Below are 10,756 nucleotides of genomic sequence, written 5' to 3'. Positions count from 1 at the left end.
CTCTTGTGGAAGCCCAAAATGACCCCATCACTCATTTATTTTGCAAAACCACGAGCTATTTTGGGGATCTGCTGACTCAGAACAAGCTGGCCCAGACTGTCATGATGGCTACAGCAAATGTTCTTGGGGAAATTAGGGTGATGTCAGGAACTGTCCATGGAATTCAAAATACAGCTCATGATCAGTGTGTCCATCCAGCAGAACTCTTGTGCAATTGCCAAGGATCTGTGATATGAGCACGAGAGTCTTTATAAGCAGCTGATTTTTGAGTCAATGGGCTGTAACACTTTTGAAATCAATGATTATTTAAGAACTCCTAAAACTGCACATTACCCAGCTGCCCTGCACACAAACATTGGATCTGCTCTGCTCTCTGTTGAGCTCTCTGCAGATGGACAGTTTGGATCTGAAACCTGAACTGGGTGTGAGTTAGGACAACTCTTTTCTAGCCACATTCACCATAGGGCTTCGCAGCAATTCTCTATTTTAGCAGGAGATGGAAATACTCAGCATTTCTCAGGTGTGGTGACAGGATTTTTTGAGGGTTTTAATAAATAATCTATTTATGGTCATGAAGAGATCTGCTTATTTTGGATTTCACCAGTCCTGATGTTTACATAGCTCTGGTTTTGATTTTTGGGTGTTTTTATTTTTTTACATGATACTTCAGAGTTTACAACTGGCTATAAAATCCCTGCTCTTCAGATATAGAAGCTGCAAAGCCGCCATCTATTAATTTTTCTTTGGGTGTCTCTGTCCTGACATCTTTTGAAAGATGAGCCGAAGTTTATGTGTGGATAAGATGTTAAAGAACAGCACATGCTCTGCCTTCAAATCCTCCAGCAACACTTTTCACAAAGGATTTCCTGCAGCGTATTTAGCTGACCTCCATTCGGCAGTTCACTTGGGGAAGTGATAAATTGTGCACACATGACTAATACCAGGATGATTAAACCTTCTAGAAATCAGACTGGTAGGGAAGTTGAAACAACAAAAGAAAAGGAGATGTTGCATGAGTTTGTGATGACATCAGAGCATCTCATCACATTCTATAGAGGACGTGTGTAGAGCTATATGAGACAAAGACTGTGCTTAGATCACCTCATCTGCACATCATTTCTATTCCCATGGATTAATTCCAAATTTCACAGAATTTGCAGCAGCACTTGTTTCACAAACACATCACAATCTAGAAGTTTTTCCCCTTTCCTGATAAAAATGATATGTCTGTGAATCAGACATGGGACTGTGATGAGCCTCAGAAATAAAAGTCTCACAAATTGAACAACCTGCTTTCTGGAAGAGCTATGAGATTCTAATATTTGTCAGGGAAGACTCTCAGCTTGCCAGGAAGCCACTGGAAAACAGAGACTAACAAAGCCTTCCATTTAAAGGTACAAAAATGCCATTGTAAGGCATAATAAGGGAACAACTTTAACTGTTCCAAAATACCTCTCAACCCACACACATCTCATACACCCTGATCCACTCAGCCTGGGGAAACCTGAGACAGGCTTCGAAGCATAACTCCCTTGTAGTTTTTCCAGTCTTGAATAAAACATCCTTATCAAATACATCCCACAAGAGACATTCCTTTTGATGAGAAAGCAGCATCCCTTTTCTGGGTAACCTCTGTTTGTTTCCAGCCATGCATTTCAGAAGAAGCACTTGAAAGGCTGATAGAGAAATGCCATGTTTCTGAACAATTCAGATTTAAGAAGGCCCTGATAATATGAAAATATTTGAAATAGGAAGGGGAGAGACATTGAGAATGGCTCAGACTCTGCAGCAGTTAATCTTTGGCAGCCACAAAACTGTGTTTATATGCCCGGGCAGCATAACAGGAGCTCTAAAATCTGATGGTGGAAGGATTCATTTTGAATGCCTGGGAAAGGAGTGTTTCTGTGTGGGGCAAGCTGTGAGACATCTTCTCATCCCTTCTTTCTTCCCCCTCTGGACATCTAAACCCTGAAGCAAGGAGGAGCCTCAGCATTTTCCTGTGGAAGTGTGTTTAGTGTTAGCCATGGAATAAAGCAGTGTCTTGGGGGAATTCTGTTTTCCCTACAAAATCTGGAAGCCCAGATGCTGAAAACTTCCTCAGGAGAGCTCCCACCTGGACAAACAAAGGAGTGAGGAACCTAAACACTGCCCTTTCCTCAGGATGGAAAAGAGAAAGCTGAACCCAAGGTGACTTAAAGTTTTTCACCTGTGGTTACAGTGGGGACGCTCAGGGGTGGTAGATAAAGATGAGACAAGAACCTGGGTGAAATACAGGCTGCAGTGGGCAATTCCTGCCAGGAAAACAGGGCTGCTGTGCTCTGCACATCCTCGTCAGCAGGCGGCAAGGCAGAGCTTTTTGGAGCTCGTAGCAGTGGGGCACCACAGAATCACAGCACACAGCTCCAGCCTAGCGAGAGTGCAGCTCTTTAAAAAAGTAATGAAAAAGAAGAGGCAGTGCTGAGACAGGATAAATAAGGAGATAAATCACTTTGCAATACAATACAGCCAAAACCCGAAAATAAACAATTACTTTAAATCATATCAAGCACCTATCACAAACATCACATTTATACAATTGATCCATGTGTAAATTAGCCAATTAATTCTGAATTGCAACACTAATGAAATAATAATTATCTGTTTGCAATGGAACGGTACGAATGAAAGTCTAGAAACAGAAATAAAGACTGCAGCAAAATCCACTCAGCTCCATCACCAGTGGGCAAGGGGGGAAATGGTCAATACCAGTCTTTAACATCCAGATATTGCTGGGGAGGGAGAATAAATAAAATGCATAACCAAGTGAGAGATCTATGGACCTTAAATGACAGAGACAGAGACAGGCTCTTTTTAAACACTGCAAGGTTTTGTTTGTTTGTTTGTTTCGTAGTAAAGAATTGCAAAGTGGGGATTTCTTTTAACATTTCCAGAGGCTGGTTTGATTTTTTTGTCCTTGCTTGGCTTTCTACAGTGAGTTGTTTGCCCTGAGGGACTCCAAAGGGATTAGGACCTCATAATTACCAAAGCAGTGAAAGATGGATGGAAAAAGGTGGGAGTTTCAGTACAGAATCATTTTGGTGACTCATATCTAAATAAAATCTTCACTGAGTTGGAGAAATGCACTGGGCTCTTCTGTAAGAACTGCTCACTCTTGGCTCTTCTTGTAAGAGCTGCAAACATATAACACAGAGCTTTTTCCCAGGTCTCAGGCAGGAGCCTGAGTTAGGTGGCAATTGGTTGTTTTCTGAATTAAAACTATTTTCTATCTGTCTGGGTTTTTTCCTCTGTCCATTTTACCCCGGAGTTGAGGGATATTCCCAGAGAAACAGCATATATTTGAAAAATTCCTGGTGACCTTTACTTTGCCAGGTGCTTTAAGTTGTTAACAAGAGCATGAACAAGAAACAGTTGTTAATAACAGAATATTTCTGCAAATTATTAGTTGCTGAGATCCCATCCCCAAGATGTCTGGAAGGTACATGAAATACCACGTCTGTTGCAGCCAAAAATGTTACGTGACTGGCTCTCTATAATTTTTTCCTCCATTTATAACCCCAAGTGTTCGGGGGGAGGCAAAACTCCTGGGGAGTTGGATTCACATAAAAGATCATTTGCTTCAAATTGCCAAGTGGGTGTCTTCAAAACGAAATAGCAGGAAAAATCAGGTAGATTTGATCAGGGCATTAAAGTGTTTAAATGCAGAGATCGTTGCCCTTTATGCACATGTGAACACACCGAGTCCAGAGCTCTGCAAGTGCCAGGGCAGATTTTTGAAGTGCATGCTCAAGTATATTTCAAATGTTTAGGAGAACAGCAAAATTGAGTGACTGGCATTTCCTTCCTTCCTTCCTTCCTTCCTTCCTTCCTTCCTTCCTTCCTTCCTTCCTTCCTTCCTTCCTTCCTTCCTTCCTTCCTTCCTTCCTTCCTTCCTTCCTTCCTTCCTCCCTTCCTTCCTTCCTTCCTTCCTTCCTTCCTTCCTTCCTTCCTTCCTTCATTCCTTCCTTCCTTCCTTCCTTCCTTCCTTCCTTCCTTCCTTCCTTCCTTCCTTCCTTCCTTCCTTCCTTCCTTCCTTCCCAAACCTGAGCCACACCTGCCCTCCGCACTGCCGCGGCCGCAGCGGGTCCCGACGGGCAGTACGCGGTATTCCCACCCTAACGGAGCTCGCGTCGCGGCTCGCAGGGCCCGGAGCCGCCGTTCCCCGGTGTCCCGGGATGTGCGGGCAGCGCGGGGATGCTCCGGGCCCGTCCGAACCGGAACGCGGGGCGCTCCCACGGCCCGGCAGGGGGCGCCCTCTGCCCGGACCCCGGGAGCGGCGGGGATGGATCCCGGGAACGGGGCAGGGATGGATCCGGGAACGGGGCAGGAATGGATCTGGGAATGGGGCAGGGATGGATCTGGGAATGGGGCAGGGATGGATCCTGGAACGGGGCAGGGATGGATCCGGGAATGGGGCAGGGATGGATCCGGGAACGGGGCAGGGATGGATCCGGGAACGGGGCAGGGATGGATCCGGGAACGGGGCAGGGATGGATCCCGGGAACGGGGCAGGGATGGACTCCGGGAATGGGGAAGGAATGGATCCCGGGAATGGGGCAGGAGTAGATCTCGGAATGGGGCAGGGATGGATCCCGGGAATGGGGCAGGGATGGATCTGGGAACGGGGCAGGGATGGAGCCCAGCAATGGGGTAGAGATGAACCTGGGAACGGCGGGAATGGATCTGGGAACGAGGCAGGGATTGATCCCGGGAACGGCGGAGATGGATCCCGGGAGCGGAGGGGATAGATCAGAGAGTGGGGCAAGGATGGCTCTCGGGAGCACCCCGTGCCTGAACACCGAAAGCGGCAGGGATGGATCCTGGAAGCACCGTGCCCGGAGCCCGAGAGCGGCAGGGATGGATCCCGGGAGCGCTCCGTGACCGAACCCCGGGAGCGCCCCGAGCCTGAGCCCCGGGAGCAGGGCAGGAACGAGCTCCAGGAACGCCTTGTGCCCTGATCCCAAGAGCGGCGGGCCCGGGTCGCGCCCATTGTCGCCCCTCCGCCGCGGGCTCGACGTGTCCCGCCGCCCCGCTCCTGCACGGCCGGGGCCCGAGGGCGCGGCGGGGCTGCCCGAGGCGCGGAGAGCACCGTCGGGGGAGATCCCTCCCGCCGCCTCGCAGCCCCCGAACCGCAGCCGTTCCGCTAAGTCGTTTCTGCCCCGCGGCGGAGCGCGGCGAGAGGGTGTCCCGGTGCCCGATATCCCGACGGGGCCCGGCCCGGCCCGCTCCCCCCCTCGGCCGCGGGCGGCTTTTGTTCCCGGCGGCGCGGGGCGGGGGCGCGGGGGGCGGCGCGGCGGGGCGGGGGCGGTTTTGAGGCAGGAGCGGCGCGGCCCGTGCCATTCGCCTGCCGCCGCTCCCGCCGCGCTCCGCCGAGCCGGTCCCTTTGTGCCGCCGGCCCGGCCCCGCTCGCCGCCTAATTGGACTCTCTAAACGCCGCGAACGGGCGGGCGGTCGCCGCCTCCGGGCACGGCGGCGCGTCGGGAGGGGGGGCCGGGGCCGCGGCGGCTGCGGGCAGGGGCTGCTCGGAGCCCTCTCCTCCCGCCGCCTCCCGCCTGATCCCATTCGCCTTTGTGCGTGCCCAATCGCCGCGTGCTGCCCGCGCGGAACGGGGATGACATTTTGATTTCATCATTAGCATCCGGCGCCAGGTTGACGCAGCAGCAGCGGCGGCGGGAGGCGGCGGCGGCGGCAGCGACGACCCCGGCTCTCCGCCTGCCCGCAGCAGCCCCCCGGTGCCGCGGGCTGCGCGGGTCCCCCCGGCCCCCCGCCCTGCCGCCCCCCCATGCGAGGGGCCCCCGGCCGGCCCCGCCGCCGCGCTCCCACGCCGCCCCTCCGCGCCTGTCCCCCGCGCCGCCGGGAGCCGCTACCTGCGCGCCGGGCGCGGGCTGCGGGGCCAGCGGCGGCCAGGAGCCGGGCGGGCAGCGGAGGATGCCGGAGACAGGGCAGGAGCCACCCAGCGCCCCTCCGCCGCCCCCCAAGGAGTCCTTCTACATCAAGAACCTGCTCAACGGCGGCCCCCCCAAGGCGCCCCCCAAGCAGCCGCGGGCGCTGTTCGCCCCCTCGGGCAAGGCGGCGGTGGACGGCGCCGGCTTCGCCCTCTCGCAGGTGGGCGACCTCGCCTTCCCCCGCTTCGAGATCCCGGCGCCGCGCTTCGCCCTGAGCGCCCACTGCCTGGAGCGCGCCCAGACCTGGTGGTACCCCTACGCCCTGACGCCGGCCGGAGCCCACCTGCCCCGCACGGAAGGTACTGCTCCCCGAAACTTTCATCATTGCCTCCTTCCTTCCTTCCCTCCCTCCCTGCCCGGCGGGGCGGCGGCCGCGGGGACCCGGGGGGCGGCGGTGCGGGGGTTGAAGCTGGCCGCGGGGCGACGCGGGGGTCCGGCCGGCTCGTCCCGTTCCCACTGACGGGACGCGGGGCCTGGGTGGTGAAGGTATCACTTTGCGTCCCTTATCTGTCCCCTTCACGCCCCGCTTCGTCCTTCCCCTCCAGCCGCAGAGAAATCCCTGCTGAGGGACTCGTCCCCCGCCTCGGGCACCGACCGGGACTCCCCGGAGCCGCTGCTGAAGGCGGAGGGGGAGCAGAAGGAGCTGGACTCCAAGAGCCCCGACGAGATCGTCCTGGAGGAGAGCGACTCGGAGGAGGCGAAGAAGGAGGGAGGCGCGGAGGACTGGAAGAAGCGGGAGGAGAGCCCGGAGAAGAAGCCGTGCCGCAAGAAGAAGACGCGCACGGTGTTCAGCCGCTCGCAGGTCTTCCAGCTGGAGTCCACCTTCGACATGAAGCGCTACCTGAGCAGCTCGGAGCGCGCCGGCCTGGCCGCCTCGCTGCACCTGACAGAGACCCAGGTGAAGATTTGGTTCCAGAACCGCCGCAACAAGTGGAAGCGGCAGCTGGCGGCCGAGCTGGAGGCTGCCAACCTGAGCCACGCCGCCGCGCAGCGCATCGTCCGCGTCCCCATCCTGTACCACGAGAACTCGGGCGCGGAGGGGGGCGCGGGGGGCGGCGGAGCCCCCGGCACGCAGCCCCTGCTCACCTTCCCTCACCCCGTCTACTATTCCCACCCCGTGGTCACCTCCGTGCCGCTCCTGCGGCCCGTCTGAGCCCGGCCGCCGCTGCGCGGAGGGGCGCGGAGAGGCGCGCAAGTCACCCGCCCGCTTGTAAGTACTGCAGCCCCTCGGGCGAGTCACCCGGCCGGCGTCTGCGGAGCGGGGGGGACTGCGGGGACACGGGTGCGGGGCTGGGGGGACCCCTCGGAGGGTGGTGGTGAGAGGAAAGTCACAAAAATTTAGGAAAAAAAAAATGGAAAAGGAAAATGGGGGGGAGGGAAGCGAAAATGAGGAGGATGAAAGAGGGAACTTGTAGAGAACCCTGAAGCTGTCACACCTTTTGTAAACGTGGATGAAAACCGGGATGGTCTCTGTGGCTTTAGTTTTATTTTTGTAAAAAAAAAAAAAAAAAGAAAGAAGAAAACAAAACAAAACAAAAAAACAGGAAAAAAAAAAAGAAAAAAAGGGGGAAAGTAAGGATAGTAATAAAAAAAATGAATGGTCCCAGGCCACTCCTCGACATTTGCCAAACGCTAATGGGAAGCTGAATTTCTGTTCCTTTCGGACCTCTCCTTCTGCCTCCAAATAATTGTTCAGGCTCCTGATCCTGTCGTGACTCAGACTTCATCGACCACGGCTATTCGTTTAAGCAGACCTTTGCCTCTTTGCTTGCCCACGTTTTGTACCTTTCGGTTTCTGCCATGAGACTTTTACGAGCAAGAAATACAGCCTCAAAGTGAACGGTTAAATACACCCTCACGCTTTGAGTGACCCTTATTTATTATCATTTATTTAGACATTTTTAATTCTTGTTTGTAATTCTTGTTTTCCTAGTTGTCGGGATGTTCCGGGTTTTTTTTTTTTTCCTTGTAAAGTTATTTCGGTATTTGGGGGGGGAAAAAAGAATTCTGTACCCTTTTGCTTTCTTTTGTAATACTAATTATTATTATAATTATTATTAATAATATTATTGTACTTTTGAACTGTGCAATATTGTACGACGATTCTTAAAGCACTGCTTTTATTTGAATGGTGAGGAAAGGGTTTTTAGCATTGTAAATCTGCGTTTCTTCATGTTGTACAAAATAAAATAAAAAAGAATTAAAAGCGAAGGAAAGTGAGAAGAGAGGAGCAGGGCATGGGAATTAAGATCAGCCCGGCTTATACGAATAAATAAGGGAGATTCGGTGAGCTGGGCGCTTTAAGTGAAGGACAATCAACTTTAGGGTAATTTTAATTTATTTGATATGATGTACAGTTTTCTTCTAAAGTCCATTGAGTATGTGGATTTTAATAGGCAGAAATCAAGTGAGGAGTGGACACCTCTAGTCTCTCTCTGTCTTAGTGTCTGCTCACCTGTTGTCTGACAATTGTTTGCTGTCTTCCCGAGGGTTTGGGTTGGTTGGTTTCTTTTCTTTGTTTCATTTTCAATTTTATTTCCCCCTTTCTGTTGTACTCTCTGCCCTCTCGCTTTCTGTTAGGGATCGGTCCTATTTTTAAAACAGCCTATATTGTTATAAACTTAATGTTGTGGTGGAAAAAAAAATCAATAAAACCCGTTCCTTATCATTTTTAACGTGTGGTTTCGGGCGGAAAAAAAAAAAAAGGAAGAGAAGAAGATGAATAAACAACAACAACAAAACAACAACAAATTCTAAAAAATAGAAGCAAGAAAATAAATAATCCTAGGGTTGTCTGTGAGCGCTGCCGCCTTGCTGGGGCTGCAGGCCGGGGCACGGAGCCGATCCCGCCGGGGCTCCCTGAGCATCCCGAGGCCTCCTCCGCCGGGAAGGGATGGCGAGCGGCGGGGACTTCTCCCAGCCCCGCGCAGAGGGGTCACGGCAGCCGGGTTACCCCGAGCGAGGGGTCGCAGCCTCCGGGGACACCCCGGGGGCGGGCGGGGGGGTTCCTTCCCACGGGAGCGCCGCCTCCCCTTCCCCAGGGCTTCCCCTGAACTTCTGGCCGCCCCTTCCTCTGCGCCCCCCCGGCGCTGCCCTACCCTTCCCTTCCCTGTTCCCCCTCCTCCGGGGGCTGCCGCGGGGTGTCCAACCCCCCCGGGCTGAGCCTCTGCCCACGGCCGGAGCCGTCACGCGTGTTAATACCCCCGGCAGGGTTAGTCGGAGATAGGATCGCTCTCCGCTTCCCGCAGATTGGTCCGAATCGACGTGTTGATAGCGCCGAGGGCAGGATTTGGGGCCAAAGAAATCAAAATAAAACTCAGCGTTGCGAAAAGATAATCCCGCGTTTTCTTTTCGTTTGGGATAAAAACCCTGGCAATGGGTCGTAAATGAAAAATAAACAGAGTTTCGGGGTCAAAATGCGGTGCCGGCTGTGTCGCCTACAAACAGAGCGATGCCTTTGCTGTTTGCAGTACCAACTTTGGGACAAGTCGCTTGCAGCCCATTAAAAATATTGTTGTCATAGTAAATACGTCTTTCCATTTTACAGCGCGGCAGCACGATGTTATCAAACGGCAAGGAAAAAAAGCTCATTTATTTCTGGTCAGCGCTCAGAAAACGATTCTGGACCCTCCCGGGCCTTCCCCAGCAGAGGAAGGAGCCGATGGACACCAGCGCAGCTCCGGCCGGCAGCGCGGCCTTTGCGCGGGTGCGGACAGCGGGCAGCGGCTGGTCGGGACTGTCAGGGGCATTTCCCAGGGCAACGATGATCCCAGTGGGGTTGATGGGGGTCTGCAGGATTTTTTTTTTTTATTAAGGGGAGAAAAAAAAAAAAACAACACCCAAGGAAACTCACCAGATCCCAGTTGTTTGGTTTTTTTTTTTTCTTCCCGCTGCCCTTGCACACTGCGGGATCGACAGCAGGCAGATGCTGTGAAACCTTGCGGTGAAGTTGGGCCGTGGGCTGAGGGTCTGTGAGCCTGGTTCGCTGCCCCCCGAGCCGCCCCTCTCCCCCAGCTGGAGTTTCCCCACAGCCCGGCCGGGAGGCATCGCTCGGAGCGGGATTCTCCTTTCTGTCCGCGCCCGCAGCAAGCCGAGCCTGGCGCTCAGGCTTTCCTCAAGCCTTCCAGAAGTGTCCCCAAACTCCATCCCATCCCTCAACGCTCCAGCGAAAAGCAAAGCGAAGGGTTTAGTTTCTCCCTTCGAGGGAGATGCCATCGAGCGAGAGCTCTGCCAGCCCCGGCTCTCCCCGCTGCGCCGCGCCGCTCCCGGGCGGGGAGCGCCGGCTTGGAGCGGGACAGGAGCGGGACAAGAGCGGGACAGGAGCGGGACAGGCCGCCAAGGGAACCCCCATTCCCTCCTCCCGCACCTTTGGCCCTGCTAAAACTTTCTGGAGATCCCGCACCACTCTGGGATGGAGTGACAGCAATCGCTTTGAGCGGTGGGGGGGGGGAAAAAAATCATCTTTACAGAAACAAAAACTCTCTGTCGGGGAGATGGGTGAGATTCAAAGAAAGTTGTTTCGATCCTCTCGGCTGTTGGCAACTCCGCGACCGCTTGTGTTTACTGCTGCAACCCCGCTCGGCAAATCTCTGCCTTTGTTTGCAATGCGGGAGATAACGCGGCTCTTCTCGGCCACTGTTTTGAGCTGGGCTGAACAGAACTAGCTCTCCTGTTTGTGGTCGAAACACACATGTATTTCTTTTATTTGGTAGTAAATAGGGGCTTGCTGTGTATAGCAAACAGCGGGGGGAGAGATATAAACTTCCCGGCCACCA

At 53.9% G+C, this 10,756-nt stretch overlaps 1 protein-coding gene across 1 annotated transcript; it reads left to right on the top strand.

Annotated features, from left to right (window-relative positions):
* The first annotated feature begins 5,892 nt into the window (after positions 1-5,892).
* Positions 5,893-7,232, top strand: HMX3 (H6 family homeobox 3). The gene is made up of 2 exons (XM_085064498.1): positions 5,893-6,280; positions 6,527-7,232. The coding sequence occupies exons 1-2, from the start codon at positions 5,965-5,967 to the stop codon at positions 7,132-7,134; spliced, it is 924 nt and encodes a 307-aa protein (XP_084920624.1). The 5' UTR covers positions 5,893-5,964; the 3' UTR covers positions 7,135-7,232.
* The last annotated feature ends 3,524 nt before the right edge of the window (positions 7,233-10,756 follow it).

Source organism: Lichenostomus cassidix, chromosome 6 (assembly GCF_008360975.1).
Source record: "Lichenostomus cassidix isolate B80296 chromosome 6, HeHo_3.0, whole genome shotgun sequence".
NCBI classification, from domain to species: Eukaryota; Metazoa; Chordata; class Aves; order Passeriformes; family Meliphagidae; genus Lichenostomus; species Lichenostomus cassidix.
The sequence above is the reverse complement of the archived record's forward strand: the minus strand, read 5'-3'. Positions and strand labels throughout refer to the sequence as shown.

What these genes read in the sequence shown, in the direction of transcription:
- HMX3 (XM_085064498.1), top strand. Translation starts at nt 5,965, where the DNA reads ATGCCGGAGACAGGGCAGGAGCCACCCAGCGCCCCTCCGCCGCCCCCC. An exon ending in CCACCTGCCCCGCACGGAAG is followed by an intron (nt 6,281 to 6,526) that starts GTACTGCTCCCC and finishes CTTCCCCTCCAG; the next exon opens with CCGCAGAGAAATCCCTGCTG.